General features: G+C 41.4%; 3 protein-coding genes across 3 annotated transcripts in view; all 3 read right to left on the minus strand.

Annotated features, from left to right (window-relative positions):
• Positions 1-1,000: 1,000 nt before the first annotated feature.
• Positions 1,001-10,890, minus strand: rnf167 (ring finger protein 167). Its single transcript, XM_062988544.1, has 10 exons — positions 10,662-10,890; positions 7,895-8,013; positions 7,525-7,605; positions 7,293-7,433; positions 7,051-7,138; positions 6,713-6,803; positions 6,501-6,606; positions 5,803-5,896; positions 4,938-5,018; positions 1,001-4,843 (listed from the first exon to the last, which is right to left on the minus strand). Exons 2-10 carry the CDS (start codon positions 7,991-7,993, stop codon positions 4,413-4,415), a joined length of 1,212 nt encoding a protein of 403 aa, XP_062844614.1. The 5' UTR covers positions 7,994-8,013; positions 10,662-10,890; the 3' UTR covers positions 1,001-4,412.
• A 1,611-nt stretch (positions 10,891-12,501) lies between these two features.
• Positions 12,502-17,545, minus strand: spag7 (sperm associated antigen 7). Its single transcript, XM_062988729.1, has 7 exons — positions 17,461-17,545; positions 16,074-16,141; positions 15,888-15,976; positions 15,348-15,432; positions 15,009-15,098; positions 14,255-14,411; positions 12,502-13,334 (listed from the first exon to the last, which is right to left on the minus strand). Exons 1-7 carry the CDS (start codon positions 17,543-17,545, stop codon positions 13,222-13,224), a joined length of 687 nt encoding a protein of 228 aa, XP_062844799.1. The 3' UTR covers positions 12,502-13,221.
• Positions 17,546-18,957: 1,412 nt separating this feature from the next.
• Positions 18,958-20,076, minus strand: part of slc25a11 (solute carrier family 25 member 11) — a 6,714-nt gene continuing 5,595 nt past the window's right edge. Inside the window, exon 8 of the mRNA XM_062988660.1 lies at positions 18,958-20,056. Within this exon, the coding sequence (XP_062844730.1) occupies positions 19,901-20,056 (156 nt within the window). The 3' untranslated portion in view covers positions 18,958-19,900. The remainder of the gene's footprint in view (positions 20,057-20,076) is intronic.

Below are 20,076 nucleotides of genomic sequence, written 5' to 3' on the forward strand. Positions count from 1 at the left end.
CTCCAAACAATCGGAAATTCATTATATTCAATTAAATACATGCTTTAACTTTTCCTGTGGGGTGGCGCAGTGGGTAGTGCTGTCACCTCACAGCAAGAAGGTCCTGGGTTTGCTTCCCCAGCCGGACGGCCAGGGTTCTTTCTGTGTGGGTTTCCTCCGGGTGCTCCGGTTTCCTCCCACAGACCAATGATGTGCAGTCAGGACAACTGAAATTACTAGAAATTACAATGTGTGTGTGTGTGTGTGTGTGTGCTTGACCTGTGATGGAGTGGCAACCTGTCCAGGGTGCTACCTACTCTTCGTCCAGTGAATTGCACCCACTGCAATCCTGACCAGGACAAAGGACTGGCAACCCACTGCAACCCTGACCAGGATACAGTAATGGTAAAACAAAAAAACAAATGAATGAATGAACTTCTGTGGTCTCATCCCCATCGACCGCAAGCCAGACGTCCTCATTCAACATCCCCTCACATCAGAAATTCATGTTTTGACTAAATGGGCACAAAGTCCCACAGATACACTCCAACATCCTTTAAAAGGACTTCACAAAAGAATGAATCCACCTCCTGCTGGTAACGTCAAGGTACCAGATCCCTCAGATCTCCTTCAGATGTCTTGTGGAGTCCACGAGTCCCGGCAGGTCAGAGTCGAGTGTTCCTAATCATTTTGGCTCATCGGTGTGTTTGATTGAGGAACCGATTAAAATTGAAACAATAAAACATTAAAATAGATAAATAAATAAATAATTAAAAATGAAAAAGAATCTAACTTATTATTCAGTCCCTTCAAAATCAATTGCAAAATTAATTAATTAATTATAAAAGTTAATTTCTATTTTTATTTTCCACTCGACTTCCTGGAACTGAAATTAATTAATTAAATAAATAATTAAGTAAACAAATAAATAAATAAATAAGCGCACATTAAATTCTGCGCTCATATTATAGTCGTCTGTATTACATTTAATAAAAATTAAAATAAATAAAAAGCATCATAATTTCAGGTTTTATTTATTTATTAAGTGATTTAATCTGTAAACATGAAACATTTAAAATGTAAATGTAAGGAAATTTACTGATAAAGTTATTAGACGCTAATAAAACCCACAGTGAGTGAAGAATCAAACCTAAAAAAATCTACACTACACTACGTGACCAAAAGTATTTGGACGTCCCAAAACCAACTCCTAATAAAAGACTCGTCACAGGAATTTAAAGTGTGTCTGTGGGAATTTGTGCACAATCAATCAATCAAAAGATGACAGTATTTGTATGGCTGGGTACTGAAGCTCAGTTGATGTTCCGGTTCATCCCAGAGCTGTTGAGTTGGATTAAGCTCAGGGCTCAATGCAGGACACTGGAGCTTTTCTTCATGTTGTGCTTCAACAGTACAGGACCTTCCCCAAACTGTTGCTGCAAAGTCAGAAGCATATCATTTCTCTTATATGACTGATTTATTACCTGTTAGTGACTGAAACAGTAATTCAGTAATCAGAAAGGGCATCCTGGTGCCAAGGGGGCGCAGTGGGATATTCCGCTAGCACACCAGCACCGAGACTCTGAACTCCTCGGTTCGAACATCGGTGTTGCCACTGATCAGCTGGGCGCCATCTAGTGGGCATAATTGGCAGTCTCTGTCACAGACCGGACTATGTGAGTGGGGTCTTCAAACGCTGTATAAGGACCCTAATTAGCAGATAGAGGCGCCTGTGCAGAATGCATGGGTGGAAAAGGGTTCCACTAAGGGCTGCGTGTGGGTCAGAGGAGGCGTGAGCAGCGATATACCCTCCTCACCTGCAACCAGGGATCCACCAGCAGCAGAAGACAAACTGACCATGATAAATTGGGAGAAAATCGCATTAATAAAATAGAAAAAAAAGAAAGGGTGTCCCAATACTTTTGTCCATTTAGTGTATTGGAAGAAAACAATAAAAATAAATAATAATATATAAAATAATAAGAACATGTTGTTCTGGAACTTGTTACTGATTATGGGAACTTATTTAATAAGAAAAAACAAAACAACAGACAAAACTGCAGCTTTGGGCAAAAATGCTTAAAAACAAACTGAAAACTGCCTGAAAAACAAGGCGGTTTTTAACGACCTTACAGTTTTCAAGTGGAGTTTAATTAATCAAAATCCTGTCAATTCATTTCCAAACACAATGTTAAACGTTAAAATGAATATATTTGATCAAAACCTTAAACACAGAGCAGGTGAAGAACACGGCGCGTCTCTTCTTTTTGGTTAAAGCAGTTCAGAGTCGCTGCGAAAACTGGAATCAGTCGAACGTTATAAAGTATTAAAGTCTAAACAGCAGCAGAAAATAAACGATTAAAGTTTCAGTAAAATCCAGGAGGTGTTTTTATTTCTCTGATGTCCTGCAGGACGTTCTGTTGAAGATCTGAGTGAATCCAGGCTTCAGCTCAGCGCTATAAACAAATTAAATCCATTTCATGGCACGAAAGTAAAAATGCGACAGTTAATGTGAGCGCCGGTACGTTACCGAGGGTCAAAAGCTGAAACGTCACTGGTCCCTAATCGTAAAAGACTGGATTATAGTGTTATTAAAATATTAAATACAAAAAATTAGAGGTGAAAGACGAACAGAATCATCGCCGTCGTCTAGTTTCAGTTTTCAGATGATTTCACACACACACACACACACACACAGTTAAATCAAGCACAATCCGGAATAGAACAAGTGTGTTTAAATAGACCTAAAGACATCAGACATTGTTCCTTATTAAATACAAACACCCTGCATTCCAGTACTGCTGTTTGCACACCCTGATCGCAGCTACTCTATCACTATTACTACTGGTGCAGTGGTAGCGTTCAGCATCAGTATCAGTGCGGATTGGTGTGTAGAATTGAATAGAACGCCTTACAGTACAATAAAATTCTTTCTTCGCATATCCCAGCTTGTTTGGCCCCTGAGAAAAGAGGGTTAAGGGCCTTGCTCAAGGGCCCAACAGTGGCTGCATGGCAGAGCTGGGATTCAAACTCTTAACCTTTTAATTGATAGTCCAGATCTCTTACCAACTAGGCTACCACTGTCCATAAGGTCCGGATATCCGAATGCTACTGGACGAAGGGTGTGTAGACGCCAAATGCATCCAGATACTAAATACGCCTTATATTGTACCTGCCCCCCTTCCCAGTCCCAAACTGGGAGAAATCGACACACTCCAGAATGTATGGTCTGATGCAAGGCTCACACACAGAACTCCATCACTATTTCATTCACTTTAATGCCTTAATTGAGATATTTCATGGTCGCTTTCGACTGAAGGGGCCCGACAGAAAGGGCCAAGGAGGCCCAAAAGTGGCAACCTGGTAGTTGTGGTGGGGTTTGAACCAGCGACCTTCTGCTTACTAGCCCACTACCCTAACCACTAGGCTACAACCGCCCTGAATTTAGACTGAAGTGTGTAAGGAACGGTGCTGAAATGCAGGAGAAACGAGTTCAAACCGATTTTTATACAATGCAGTGAAGATCTGAGAAGAACAAGAGAAACAGAACAAACCCCGAATATTTATACAGTCGGTTAAGGTACGAGTGACCCCCAACCCCCCTAAACGAAAACAGAGAGATACAAAACAGACGGGGAGAGGAAAGTTCCGGGAGCTGTTCTAACCGCTACGGGAATCAAAGCACAAATCGAAAAGAGGAACCCGGGAACAAAGTGGCGGCGGGTTCGTATTGCACAGTATCGCTGCGTCGTGGCCTGCGATGCCTCGAAAATAACAAAACAAAACAACAAAACGTTTGAATGTATGTATGTATGTATATATATTTATATAAAAAAAAAAAACATATAACCATGCTAAAGCACACGCATCCTATCCTCTCCACGCCGTGCACAAAAGAAGCCAAACGATTCCGAATTATCCTCAACGGGGCGTCAGTTTATAACCTAGCTTCAATTCTATAGCTACAGTTCTAACTATATCTGTCTAGAACTTAATTATGTAAATTATTAATGTACAGGAGGATTGACAGGAGTTGTAATAGTGTAAAGCGATACGACAGAAACTTCGCCTGCACTGAGATGCATTAGAATGACGCAGGCCAGACGTAGACGGACTCTGCTGAGCTCAAAATCTGCTCGAATCCGTTAGAATCGAGTCTGCAGAGCATCGGAAAAAAAAGTGGTTTTTTTATTTATTTAGGTTCTGATTTTTACGGGAGTGTATTTAATCAATCAGGCGATCGATCCGCTTCAAACAAATCTGATTCTCTTTAGAGGAAATTAACGAGGTTTTAATGAGGTGACCCCTTCTCTGCATCATCGATCGCCTCTAGCACGCTACTCTATTCAAACCGCCCCAAAATAATCAATAAAAACAAAGAGAAACCCAAAAAAAAAACAATCAGGACGATCCATCCTCCCATAATGCACTGCTCACACCCCGACGGCTCCCCGGGTGATCAGCTGTGTCGTGTCGTCCTCCCTGTCGTCCTCCTCCTCCTCCTGCTCCTCCTCCTCGGTCTCCTCCGTGTCCTCGTCGGGTGAGTAGTACCCTTTAGACTCGAGCAGCGGCGAATCCTGTTGTGGCGAGTGGGCGAGGCACTGCGCCGAGGTGGTCAGCGTGGCGACCGTGGAGTCGTAAGTGCCGGACGACGGGGGTGACTGGTGCAGCAGGGGCGTGCGCTCCGAGTTCCCCCCGCCCGAAGCCCCGGCCTCTCCCTCGACGCCCCCCTGAGGACCCGCCTCTTCCTCGGAGTCGGACGAGTCCGAATATTCGGGGTTGGAGCGCGTGACGTGCTGCTTACACACCGGACAGGTTTTCTTGGTCTGGGTCAGCCATGGATCCACACACTTGCAGTGATAGGCTGAAACACACACACACACACACACACACACGGTCAGGGATCTCACACTATAACTTTAACACCCAGATTAAATAATACACACAGATTTCATTACCATGTGAACACGGCAGCACTCGCAGCTTTTCTCCTTCTTCATATTCGTCCAGACAGATCGCGCACACGTCGTACGTATCACCTGACAGGAAGACACAGAGGGACAGGTCAGTTGGCACCGCCAGTGTTATGCATATGCATGGGATCCCTGGTTACAGTCGAGGTGGGTATATCGCTGCTCACGCCTCCTCCGACCCGCGCACAGCCCTTAGCGGAACCCTTTTCCACCCGTGCACTCCGCACAGGCGCCTCTATCTGCCAATCAGGGTCCTTACACAGCGTTTGAAGACCCCACCCACATACTCCGGTCATCCCTCCCTGGCAGAACCGTGTCTGTTACCAATTATGCCCGCTAGATGGCGCCACAGTTTAGAACCGAGGAGTTCAAGATCTCGGCGCCCAGTGTTACCCGTCTTAACCGTAGGCGCTGCTACCGTGACGGAAAAACGTCTTAAAGGGTCGGTAGGGGCAGCAGGATAATCCGTTGGCAAACCCGCGCAGAGATTCTGAGCTCCCGGGTTCGAATCGCAACTTTGCTGGTTAATGCCTGCAGCAGACCAAATTGGCTTCCAGTCTGCTGGGTGGGTAAGACCGGACTGAGGGGTGGGGTTATAAAGGCTGTGTAAGAAACAGAAAGTACAAAAAGTGGAGGAGCGCAGAGATCAGGGCGTGGCTCTCGTGCGCAAATCCACCAAAGTACGTGATAATAGGGGATTGGTGGACTGCACACACATCGGAAAGAGTGTGTGTAAGGTGAATACACACCCTCCTTGGACAACGTCGGGGTCCTCAGCAGAGGATCCACTACGCTAAATTGGGAGAAAAAAGAGGGTAAAATACATTAAAAAAAACTAAACGTTTCTGACCTTTAGTGAATTTGTGAATGGGGATTTTCTTCAGCTCTTCTTTAGTCAGTCTGTACTTCCTCTGCCTCTTCCTGTACTGCACACAGCGCACAACCTACACACACACACACACACACACAATGACCAAGCAAATTTACCACGGCGTTTAAAAATAGAACATGGAACTGAAATATAAACACAGATTACGACTGAAACAGCAGGAAGTCGCCGCTATTCTGTTATTTCAACACCTGTATCACCCTGCTGACCGCTCGATGCCAAGTTACAGTAACAATCCCTTCATTCAGGGTGCCTCATGAGGAGTGCTACCGACCTGGCAGGGCATCCGACAGACACAAGTGGGCGTGTCTGAGGAGGAAAGGTTGGATGGGGTGACCCAGGACATTATGTCCCAGGCAGCACAAACAATGCATCTTACGCTCTCTGTTGGTCTTCAGGATGTAACATAAAGCCTCCACAAGGGGGCGTTCATGTACAAGTTCATTTAATTATTATTATTTTTCTCCGCGACCCTTCTTTTTTGGCTTGCAACCGATTTTGAGGGTCCATTAAAGACACGGTTTGGTTTGACACGTCTGGTCCAAAGGAACCTCAGTGGCCACACAAATAATACTGAATAGGTACAAATTCCCACAGACACGCATCATAACCCTACAAACTGCTCATGAATGGCTTTGATGTCACATTCATTCACTCACCAGTATCACAACCATGACGATGATGACCAGACCCACCACTCCAGTGAAGGGGATCAGGTAGTAGGTGATGGGGAAGTTAAAATCGGCCTTCAGAATCACGTACGCCCTGCAGAAAGAAACCCGGCGTGAACCCCTGCAGCTCGACTCTTACTAGAACATCTGACTGACTAATCACATGAAATGCTGATGATTGGTGGGTGCGAGTGCGTTACCCTTTCTCTGGTATGACCAAACTGTGGAAGACCTTGGAGGCGTAGTAGCTGGTGAACACAGAGGGGATTGTGATCGCATCCGCTATAGTTTCTGCACACACACACACACAGAGGTTTTAAATAAAAGAAAACACACACTATGGGCCTGTGAGATTCCTCGTTATTCAGTCAGATCATCACTCAGAATTAAAGCGCCTCAGTAGGAGCATTTTAAGGGATCTGAGAATCTGTGTAGAGAGATTTCGAGGTTTTCAGACATCCGAGGGAATAAATAATGATTATAATGAGCAAGGGCTCCGTCACCAAACATTTATGTGATGTAAACGTGTGTGTCTTACCATTGCTGTAGTTCATGTGTAGCAGGTCGTCAGAGAAGACGTTGTAGACGATGGCAGCGATGTACCCAGCCTGCTGGGCGTGCAGCACCTACACAAGAGGGCAAAAACATCATGGCATTACTTTTCCATTACTTAAAACAGCTGGATGATGTCAGTAACGGAGCATCAGCATCAGCCAAAACATAAAACCCACCCCAGAAAATGTGCATGCCAGTGCATATCTGGTGTGTGTGTGTGTGAACCTTGATGTCGAAGTTGCAGTCGTAGCGGCGGATCAGAACGATGCATCCCATGGTGCTGTTAGGATCCGAGGAGGTCGGGGGGACCGGAGCCAGGTCGATGGGAGTGCAGGCGTTCTGAGGGCGAGACTCCACCAGATACCCCTGAGACACAGGAAGAGGAAGCAGCTGAAAAACTGAAGGAATCGGAGAAGCAGAAACAAATTGATGCAGAGTGTTATAGCGGCCGCCTCACCTTCAGGCCGTCGCTGGGCAGAGCGGAGCCGAACAGGGCCGACAGATCGTCCAGCAGCACCGCGTTCGAGTTGTTGAGGTGCTGGAACAAAATAATACAAATGTCATCTTTAAAATCATAATATTTATTAAAGATTTATTTTTGAGACTGAAATCTACAATCCTTCATTTATTCATTTAATAATCAGTAATAACAATGTGTCATTTGACCAGGGGTGTCCCACATTTTAGGCTTGTGTGTGTCTAGGTCTCATTCCTGTGCACAAGACACGTGCGACACAGTTTACAAGGACCTGCTGCACTGTGCTCTGTAGCGCCACCAGTGGTCAGAAGGTGCAACAGTAATCTTTAATATTCAGTTATACACTCACGACGTAAATGTAAGCTTGTCCAGGACAGAGAGTCAGCATGAAGCCGAGGGCGAAGGTCACGGCCCTCAGTCGGCCCTCCGTACACCCAACACACCCCATCCTGATGCACCGCCGCAGGGCTGAAGAGGGGAAAGAAAAAGAGAGAACTAGTGAATCTCGTTTCAGTAAAGATACTAAAGGATTATTTTACACACAGTGCTGTTCGTCATCATCCTGTCTCTGTACTTCACTGTTCTGGATTTGAAACAGGAACGTCCTCATAGACAGACGGATAGACAGATAGATAAACAGACAGACAGATAGATAAACACATACAGGCAGGCAGACAGACAGATAGATAAACAGAAAGACAGACAGATAGATAAACAGAAAGACAGACAGACAGACAAACAGATAGAAAAAGACATACAGACAGATAGATAGATAGATAGATAGATAGATAGATAGATAGATAGATAGATAGATAGATAGATAGATAGATAGATAGATAGACAGGCAGACAGACAGATAGACAGATAAACAGAAAGACAGACAGACAAACAGATAGAAAAAGACATACAGACATATAGACAGATAGATAAGATAGATAGACAGACAGACAGACAGACAAATAGATAAACTGAAAGACAGATAGACAAATAAACAGAAAGACAGACAGACAGATAAACAGACAGACAGAAACAGACAGACAGATAAACAGACAGACATACAGATAGATAGATAAACGGAAGATAGATAGATAAACAGACAGACAGATAGATAGACAGATAGTTAAACAGACAGAAAGACAGACAGACTTCGTCTTAGTATGGTTTGTTTTTGAAACAGGACGTTTGATAAGCTCCCGGTCGGGTGTCCGAATACTTTTGGCCGTATAGCGTACGAGCTACTATTAAAAATCTGCACTCATGATGCTGAACTGGTTCTGCTCACCACGTTCACGTTTATCTGACGTTACTGCCGCGTTCCATACGTTACGCTGTGTGAAATTCTATACGCTCTGTGAATCGTTTACATTTAGATTCGTCGCTGTAAACTTGTCGAGCTTATCTTCTCTATAAAGTTGAAGGTAAACGAAAGGTATGAAGGTTACAGATTTAAAGTGGCGTCTCTTACGAAACGCTGATTACTCACGGCTCAACCACGCCATGACTGAGAGACGATCAGTTTCTGACAAGCATAATCTCATAACCTGCATGTCCACCCGGAATCCTCAGATTCTATTAGAAATGCAGATCGGTTTATTGAATACAGCTCGTTCTTCTGTGTGTGTGTGTTTGGATCTCTGTAGAAGTCCGGCGCTGGTTAGTAAAAAGAACCGTGGCTGTTGCAGCCCAGCCATGTTAGTGAGATATTTGGGTGAGATTTGTGGATTTGCACAGATTTTTCGATGAATCATGATGAGAAATGGAGCGCTGACGTCGCTCTGTAGCACTAATCTGCATCTCCACTCGGGATTTAAAACCGGAGACGTTTTTAACCTGCAGCTATTTGAAGAACAAATTCCAGCTCTTTAAACCACATGCAGTTGATTAGATTAGCCAATACCTCAGACTGGGTGTGTGTGTGTGTGTGTGTGTGTGTGTGTGCTGGGCTTCAGTCAGTGCGGTTCAGACATGTGATTTTTCTAACCACAGTATCTGTTGTAGTTGCAAAAGCTGGTTAAAGAGGAAAACAGAGAATAGATCCTCCCAAAATAGCACCTCATCAAGAACAGAAAGCAATCTATAAGCGACTGAAGTGCAAAATCATGCAAACATAATAGTACATGACTTGTTTTAAAATGTGTGCGATTTGTCTGGCAGCTCTTAAATCTGTATATTATGTTATTTTTCTTACTTGTCTTTCCTTTCTGTTCTTCACCACCCTTCTCTCATACTGCTGCAACAAGTTCATTTCACTAAGGGTATCAATAATCTTTATCTTATGTCACATCTTTAAAAAAAAGAGTCCAGCCTCTGTCCTGCTAGATCAACTGTAAGTGATGTTACTGTAAAGTAGAAGCGTCTAGAAGCAACAACGGCTCAGTCATGACGCCACAGAAGTGGCTCTGATAAAACGTCAGCACAAGAACTCCTCACCGAGAGCTTTACGAATGAGCCGCACAGCTACAAACGAGCCTGAAACTACTACTAGCAATAGGATGCATCGGCTGTCATGGTGTAAATAACAACCCGACTGGACTCTGGAGCACGAGCTTTGTTTTAGAAGTGATTTAGATACATGAATTGCTCAATTGCTATGGAGACGCGGCAAAGGAATACAGCCCATGGTTGGCACAGAGATGCGCCTGGGGTCTTCACGTGTGCCAGCCTGCAGTCCTTCTTGGTCATCATTAAAACTCCAGTATTCATACATTATTTATAATGGCAAAAATATATAGACTAAGTATATATAAACCGGTATTAGTCTCGCTGTCTCCTGTAACCTAAACAATACTAAAAAGCCCATGGTAACGTAAAGCCTGCTTGACTGTGGACAGTGTCTGACAAAACTTGTTTTACAGTCCGATTATCAATTTTACCCGAAATCTCGCGATACTTTGTATCGTGTCATATAAAATAACTTGAAATATCGCGATATGATGAGTGTTGCCAAATTGCCTATCCCCATGAATACATTACAGACCCAAACAAAACAGTAACACTAACAGTACATAAATGTATTAGATTAAATAAGTTACCACACGTTTACATGAATGTAATTAAAGAGATGTCATTAACACGTGATGTTTGTAAGATTTGTAAACAAGTATAACGGCACTCACTGTTAAAAAGTAGCGCTAGCTTAGCTGCTAGCTAACAACTCTTCTTTCCTCACAGAACACTAAACCACCGCAGTATGTCGCTCTGTTATCTTCACTCACGGGTTTTTAGACGAAAACAGCGCTCACTTCGGAAAGATTCGGCCTAAAAAAACAATCTTTAGTGATTCGCCATGACAGGCAGAAGGAAATCAGAGTTCTCCTCCTCCGTCTATTTACAATTCCACAACAAGGCCAGACAGGAGGCGCAGTTCTCGCGAGATCTCCCGTATCCATAGCAGGTCGAGGTCACCAACTCTCGCGAGATGTTGTTCACTGGCAGAAAGTAAAAGTTGGAATAAAATTCCCAAAATAATCACAGCTTTTATTAAAGTTTGGTCATTTATTCACGTATTATTACATTCCAGTCTAATTTAGGTTTAGGTTAAATAAATTCACTGTTAATATAGCAGCTGGTTTGTTGTTATTGTCGTGTTTCTGTCAAACTTTATTTGTTGCCAGTTCCAAAAAAGTTGGGACAGTAGGTTTGTTTGTTTGTTTGTTTGTTTATTAGGATTTTAACGTCATGTTTTACACTTTGGTTACATCCATGACAGGAACGGTAGTTACTCATTACACAAGATTCATCAGTTCAGACAAGGTTATATCCAACACGGTCTTGGACAATTTTTGTATCTCCAATTCACCTCACTTGCATGTCTTTGGACTGTGGGAGGAAGCCGGAGCACCCGGAGTAAACCCACGCAGACACGGGGAGAACATGCAAACTCCACACAGAAAGACCCGGACCGCCCCACCTGGGGATCGAACCCAGTAGGTAAAATGTAAATAAAACAATGTCTTTTAAAGGTATTCACTTACCAACAGCATGACGAAGAGATGTTCATTTTATACCTTAATTTTTGTCAAATTAATAACTATATAAACAACATTGAATGCCTGTGACCTTTGGTCCCTCAGACTGCTCTGCATTATAAACCAAAGTGCTCCTGTTATGAATATAACCTCTTATGTTTGACAGTACTTTGGAAAACCCTCATAAATAAACACAGTTTGTTGCTGCATATACAAATAAAAGATAAGCCTCTATTACGCAAAGCAGAATCCATAAATCAACAACAATGAGACATGCAGCTGACTTCTTCAGGTTCAGGCTCATCTGAGATATACTGAAGCAGAAAACAAATGTGTGCTGTGTTCTGACAGGTTCACTTTTTAAATTGATTATAGAAATAATAAATGTTGTGTTCATTATGCTGAAACAGGAGACGGACCATCAAGATTCATACCAAGGGCAAATTCAAAATCTAGCCTCTGTTATGGTATGTGACATGGCATGGGTAACATGAATGAATGTACCATTAAAGCTGAGGGTTTTATACACATTTTGAAGCAGCATCTGCTGTCATGTGTTCTGGGACACCCCTGCTTGTTACACGCAGAGTTCAGGTGCTACACTGGCCTGCCTGTATGCCAGACCTGTCTTTCAGTAAAACGTGTGCCTCATAATGCACTTGAACATCAACAGAGATCCTGAATATTTACATAAAATGCCACACCCACTCATCAAATCATGTCTTCATAGATCTCCATCAAGCTGAAACAGGAAAGGGCCTTTCCCAAACTGTTGCTTCTTCTCTTTAGTGGATCCTTTGTGCTGTTTTTGCCGGCTGTCTCTCTTTTAGCTTTGGTGTGGATCTCTTTAGATTTAGATTTGCCTGCTGATTGAGTTTTTTGTTTGATGGTCCACATGCAGCTCATTATACTGTATATGGCAATAATAAACAACTGGTCACAGAAATGAAAAAAATTATGTATGTACAAACAGAAAGACACGATATCGTACAATTTATCATTATTTTCTTTATTCAAAACCAAACCAGACCAACATGCTTTAAGAACAATGTTTAGAGGACATCAGATAAACTGTGTACGACGTGTAAGGACGTTTAAGAGGACGAGCTGATTACAGAATCATTAATAATTAATAGTGTGTTATATTTAAAGCACTTAAAATGCACAGATCCAACAACAAGAACTCTGTTTCACTTTATCAGGTTTAAAAACAGCTCACTAAAATCTACATATCTTTATTGTTTTGCGCAAACATACAGCAGGAAACCTTAAAAATATGAACAATTTACACCACCATGCTTCAGACGGAACTCACTGTGGGATAAAAATGGACAAACTGCTTAATAAAATGGATAAAAGCCTAATGTTTTTCTTTGCACTTGAGCAGAGACTGAAATAATTCACTAAAAATAAATTCAGTGAAAACACCAGGAAGACAGATTAATAAAATTCATCCTGTAACGGCTTTAAACAAACACTGTGAGAGAAGAGAAGCAGCAAACACGGTCAGACCGGAGTGACATGTTCTTCTACACACACACACACTAGTGTTGGGGTGAACATGTCCTACAGGACCTCAAAAAGATATTGCTATAGAGTATAGAGTGTATTACTTTACATAACAGTTCTGAATACACACCCTGTCTCTGATCTCTCTCACACACACACACACACACACACACACAGACAAAAACTACAAACATTTATCTCACAAACTGCCGGCCCCCGTGTCTTCATCTCCCTTCTTCAGACGTTTTTTGGCTCTGATGTCGTTCATGGCCTCCTCAATGGATCGCGTGTCCCTCTTATTGGCAACAGGTACTGTGAGAGGAGAGAGAGAGAGGACCAATCAGAAACGTAAACACCTTTCACACACCCATGCTTTCATGGTTCAATCTTAAATCCTGATTTACTCGGCTGATTCTCTGTTGTAAACACGCGTCCTTACACTAATGTACTGGAATAAAAATAATATGGGGTAGAAATTTGGGTTCATGACGGGGTAGCAAATTGTGATGGGATGGGGAGTTATCGTTGATGGGGTAATAAGTCAGTTTACGATGGGCTAGTGAGTCGATTCATGATGGATTAATGAGTCGATTTGTGATAGGGTAGTAAGTTGATTTAAGATGGGTTAACGGGTCAGTTTGTGATTTGGTAGCGATTCGGTTTGTGATGGGGTAGGGAGTCGATTCAAGTTTTGGTAGGGAGTCGATTCCTGTTTGTATTGGAAGTTGATTCGTGTTTGGGTAGGGAGTCGATTAGTGTTTTGGTAGGGAGTCGATTCGGTTTGGTTAGGGAGTCGATTCGGTTTGGTTAGGGAGTCGATTCGTGTTTGTGTAGGAAGTTGATTAGTGTTTGGGTAGGGAAGGCAGTTCGTGTTTGGGTAGGGAGTCCATTCATGTTTTGGTAGGGAGTTGATTCATGTTTTGGTAGGGAGTCGATTCGGTTTGGTTAGGGAGTCGATTCGTGTTTGTGTAGGAAGTTGATTCGTGTTTGGGTAGGGAGTCGACTCGGTTTGGTTAGGGAGTCGATTCGGTTTGGTTAGGGAGTCGATTCGTGTTTGGTTACGAAGTCGATTTGTAACGGGGTATGAGCTGACGTCCAACACACTAAAACCAGTAAAGTTACTGGTAAATATCTGCCATCTACCTGAGTACTGGTGCGTGTGTTTTTAATGGTGTAGACTGAAACTGATGAAGGTTGATGGATGTGTGACTGTGTGTATGAGGACTATTTACCACATCCATAAGCCTGATTAGCCTCCAGCGTGTGGGCGGCATCTTTAGCTGCAGATGTACCAATCAGATGGCTGTATTTGTCTCTGTAATTAGAGCTGGGCGAGGTCGGTCTCTTCTGAGTTTGACGGGCAGCTTCCTCCTCCAGTGCTGCCTGTTCCTGAGCAGACAAGGTCTAAATGATGACTTACTTTCTAAAGTTACAGGACAGGATCAATATACTGAGCAACCGGTTTATATTTATTCATTTTATTTCATTTTGTTTGTTCTGAGACCTGCTCTGCTTTCACTCTCTAAACTACCAGCAGACATTCAAATTCATTCTGACGCACATTCAAATTCCTCCAGGAACAAAAAACTGGGCACGCTGAGGTGAAAGAAAGGGTTAGGGCTTAAAACAGACTGTTAGATTTATAACATCTAAACTATATGGCCAAAAGTATGTGGACACGTGACTATAATCTTGTTAAACATCCTATTCCTAAACCTAAAGACATCAATGTGCCTCCACTGTTTTGGAAAGGATTTCCATGAGGTTTTGAGGTGTGTTTATTAGGAATTTGTAGCCAATCATTAATCATTGATGTTAAAACAGAAGGCCTGGCTCGCAATCAGCCTTCCAATTCATCCCAAAGATTTTAAAATGCAGGAACAGGAAAACTATACCAAGCTGTTGCCGCAAAGTTGGAAGTGTTTCATTTCATATTTTCAGGGTTGGGTGTGTTGATCTCTCGACTTTTAGCTTTTTATTATGTACCTTGAGTTTGCGTCTTTCCTCTGCTTTGGCGTGATCCCACTCCTCTCCTCTCCGGTACGCCTCCAACTCCTCATCTGATGGAGCAAACTCCTAAACACACACACACACACACACACACACACAAATAAAAACAAAGGGTGAAGATTAGCTAAATCTGTTTCATATATCCAGAGTTTCACATGTTCACTCAGTGTCAGTGCTGGGGTTTTTTTTTGGGCTGAACAGCAGTGTGTGACAAATATTCAAACATAAGAGAAATTAAAAAAGGGGGTGAACATTTTTTCACAGCACTGTATGTGTTCCGTTTTGAGAAGAACTGGAGCTGTTGGACCTACTGACCTTTTTAAAAAGCATCACGTATCTGCTTTCTTCATCCTCACCGAACGAAAAGGAGGCCAGACCAGCGACTTCAACCACATCATGCCTGACAGCAAACAACAGAAAAACAGAAACAGATACTGAGTGTCACACACCATTTCTTAATGCTTCTTAGGGTACTTAATTCAGCGTCACCAGTTTTAGATGCATTCCAGCTCCTAATTTGCCCCCCGCCTTAACTTTTTTGGTTACAGGCATCAAATTAGGAATTAGTGTACATTTAAGAGAATATTTAAAATATCTTATGTGTACTTTTTAAAATATAAAAAGATCAATTTAGTTTCACTTTTAGTTTTTCAGTTTTAGTTTCACTTTTAGTTTTTCAGTTTCACTTTACCTATTGTCCCAAACATTTTGTAAGTGGGTTTGCATTATAAATCTGTATATTATATATTCTGCTCTGTTTCATTATGGAAGCAGCACATCTAACTAGAACAAATTACTCAGACGACATGAACATCTCAATCTATTTATGATCAATATAACGAAGGTCTCACTGACAGGATGCTTCTCTCAATCTTCCCCATAGGTTCATATTTCTTCTTCTGCTGGGTGCTGTCCTGAATAAAGTCTGACACCTCCTTCTCCATCTAAATCACAAAACATGCAGCAGATTAGAACACGACTGTGAACACGACTTATACTAAATGTTCATTATGGAGGGAAGAGGGGAAAAAACAAACAAACCTTCTTTCTGAATTCTGCTTTCTTTTTCTTCTCCTCCTCCTGCATCTTCTTCAGCCTTGCAGCCTGTTCTGAAGACAGGGAGAAAACATATTACAGATTACATTATTTTTGGCCTCTGTGTTAAATTTATACAGAATTTTTCCAGGTCACTTCCCTACTGGATCCACAGTACTGAGAAGCCACTGGAAAATACACCCACAGCACAAAAAGCATGTACGTTGTATATAAATATGGCTTTTCTTTATTTTGTTTGATAATAAACAAAGACTCAGTTTGTATTAATCCATCCAGTTTTGATGCAAGAATTAGTAAAAACCACATCTATACTTTAGAATTTAGTTTGTATAATTGGCACTGCTCAAACATGACATCCTAATTTCAAACATGCCTCAACTTCTCAAATTCTTTTGTTGCTGAACTTGTTTGTGCACTTGGAACTGCTTCACTGAGAGATTTAAACTGTGATCATAAACAAACTTCAGTAAAGCTTTAAGATCCTTGTTTGACCATTAATGACATTTCAGACCTTTTAACACCACTAAATGAATCACCTAAGTTTGTGTATGTATTTCAGTGAACCCACAATAAAGCTAACACAATATTTTTGGTACTAAATATTGTAATAGGTAGTGTGTTCTGCCATAAAACTAGTACAATAAAATACAGTATAAAATACTAGTACAATACTTAGACGTGTATTTTGTAGAAGGGATTATTCTATGTAGTGCACTTCTGTAGGGACTAGAGAGCAATTAAAAACAATCGTGGTAGGCTTAAACATACCTAAATAAATGTTCTTTCTGTGTAAAGAACTAAAAATATAGACGTTAGTATTTTATAGTTGATGTTTTATTAAAGTAATGTTAAAATAATAATAATATTTATTTATTACTTAATGAGACAATGACTGGCTGCGTCCTAAACCGCATACTGCACTACTAAACAACAGATCGGACATATACCACTATAGTAGACTATTCCTACTTCAAATGATAATTTACATTAAATTCACTATTATTAAAAAGGTTACACTATTTAATTTAAGAAAAATAAGTGAAGCAATATGTACATATATGCTTATAAAAACAACAACCCTGATTAGTCACACTAGTACGTCGGGTGATGAGCGGTTTGAGACGCGTCCAGTCTGGAGCCAATACATGCTGCGGAGAGATCTGCAACAGCCAATCAGATTTGAGGACGCATGTGACGTAAATGCATAAACGAATCACTACTATATATGCGAGTCCAAGTCCTTTCTGAGGCGCTACAGAGGGCAGCAGAGCAACACAAATCCGTCGTTAAATCCTCCAGTCAAACCGATGATATCCTCACCGCACCGCATTTACACGCTTTATTAAAGCTTAAAGTTTAGTAAAACACCAACCTCGAGCCTTCCGCCGGCTCTCCTGGTCTCCGATGGTCGGAGGTTTTTCCATCGAGCTCAGAATTGAACCGAGTAGGTCCGCCATCTTGGACTGAATGAGTCTAACCGCACAGTGTAGTATTATGGGTAGTGCGGGCAGTACACGGCAGAACCACTAGAGGGCGCCCGTCACATACTGCATACTACAATACTAGCAAGTACGGGATGATAGTAACGACAGAATTAATACTTGCGCACTGTTTAGTACAGTAGTACGCGAGTTCAATTAGAATGCAGTCCTTGTAAGGTAGACGTTAATAAAATCATTTAAACAATTGTTTAAATAATTTAAACAATGTCTGGCTATTCTCATTTATATTTACACTTCATGTGCAATCAAGCCTAATTTAAACGACCGAGAATAAAGATACACGAAGTGAGAAGTGTGTTCGTTTAATAGAATTTACTGTGGTTTATAAGGGTTGATTTTGTTAGAGGAATTGTACCTTTTATTTTGCTTTTATTATCACATAAATCCTTACAGATGTAAGCATGAATCTTTCCTGAAGACACTGTGTGGTTATAAGCTTGATAAATTTCCCTTTCCAAAAACCATGGCTGTTAATACAGGACCCCAACCCATCCTTCCAGTGGCTATAAAGGTTTTGTACAAGTGTGTCTGTGGGAACTTGTGACTATTCAAATAAAAGAGCATTTCATTCATGAGGTCAGGCACTGATGTGGCAATCATCGAACCAATTCACCCCAAAGGTGTTCAATGGGCTGGAGTTTCTCTACGCCAGTCTTATTAAACCTGGTCTTTATGGATCTTGCAGTCATACTGGAACACCACAAAGCCATTTTAATAATAAAACGATTACACATGGGTGTGGCGATGTAATGTGCACATTTATTACTATCAGTCAACCCCCCTAAGTTCCAGTAATATTAAGTAATAAACTGCTGCACCACATTTATAACATGGACTAAATAAAATCATGTACAAGATGATCTTTATAAATCAAGCTGTTTATATTTTGATGGTGGTTTTCTCCAGCCTCAGTGATGGACCATAAGACTGAGCAACACTGGAATGACTTATTGTGAAGAAAGGAGCGCAGCTGATAGAAGCTAATATTTGTAATTATTTTCAATCTTTGTGCTATGCATGCACCATAAAGACCAATGTTTACATACCTAATAAATACCTACATTTCGTATGCTATGCATGCACCATAAAAAGTGTTTACATGTATATAGAATCATACTGTAAATTTTAATTGCTTGTTTTTATAGTTATATAGTTGTAGTTTTTATATGTCGTATGTATGTAAGAAGTTGTTTGTTGTCTGATGTGAGCTGCTGTAACAGAAATTTCCTGCAAAGAATCAATAAAGTATCTGTCTGTCTGTCTGTCTATCTATCCAACTATCTATCTATCTATCTATCTAAACGTTCATAAACCTGCTCTTGCAGTCATAAAATAAAATAAAAACACCCGATCACGACACAAAAGAAGAAAATCAGAATCAGTTTTTAATTTAAGGGCAGAGATGTGTGTTTCCATGTAGCTTAGTGTACAAGATGCTCCTTTATATCTTCATCTAGCTTCTTATTTATAAACACGTTTGTATAATACGAGAGTCCGATAAACAGGAGAGGGTTCGGAGCCACGCCGTTGAGGGTCAGCAGCTTTTTCTGACAGAGTAAGACTAGAGGTGCGTTTCAATACTAAAAAACACAACCCTCCATCCACTTCCTCTTAGTTTTCCTTATTTTAATCTAATACTTCACTATTTAAATCTAATACATGCTGTAGAAGTCAAAAGTTTACATACAGCTGTTTTATGAGTCTTAGGATTCTAATTATTTTGCTCAATGTGCAAAAAACTACTTTTACTAACTTTTATTCCTTGTCCAAGTGTTTAGCAACAATTGTAAGTCTTTTTGTCCTGTCCTTAGTTAAGCCAAACTAGCCCTATTAATATGGGCACAGAAATTATAATAGTTCATTATAATCGCTAATAAGAAGGTAGAAATTTGTGCCACAAAGTAAAACAACATTATAGAATTTGCTGTCTATATATTTTTGACTGCAGATTTTTAAAAGCCCAAAATAAAAGTTCATTTTAATCCCTGGAGTGTATGTAAGCTTTTGACTTCTCCTGTATTTTATACTCTTTAATACACTCCATCTCTCACACTCTCACACTCTCTCACACACACACACACACTTACACACTCACACACTCACACTCTCACACACACACACACACACTCACACACTCACACACTCACACACACACAGTCGTGATGATCAACTACTTCAGACCTGTAAGAGGAGGTCAATGAGGGTGTGTTAAATACAGTATTGAAACACAGGCCGAACACCCTCACACACCCTCACACACCCACAGGTCCGCATCAGAACCCCCACCGGTGCAACTCCATAACTCTGACTTTATGAGTCCAGGAAGTAGATCTTGTAGAACTTGTTCATCTGCTCCAGGAAGATGAAGGTGAGGACTGTGTGTGGGCCGAGTCGGGCGTAGTACGGCGTGAAGCCCTTCCACAGGCTGAAGAAACCCTCCTTCCTCACCACCTTAATCAGCACGTCCTACACACACAGACACAAAA

Source organism: Trichomycterus rosablanca, chromosome 26 (genome assembly GCF_030014385.1).
Source record: "Trichomycterus rosablanca isolate fTriRos1 chromosome 26, fTriRos1.hap1, whole genome shotgun sequence".
Taxonomy (NCBI): Eukaryota; Metazoa; Chordata; class Actinopteri; order Siluriformes; family Trichomycteridae; genus Trichomycterus; species Trichomycterus rosablanca.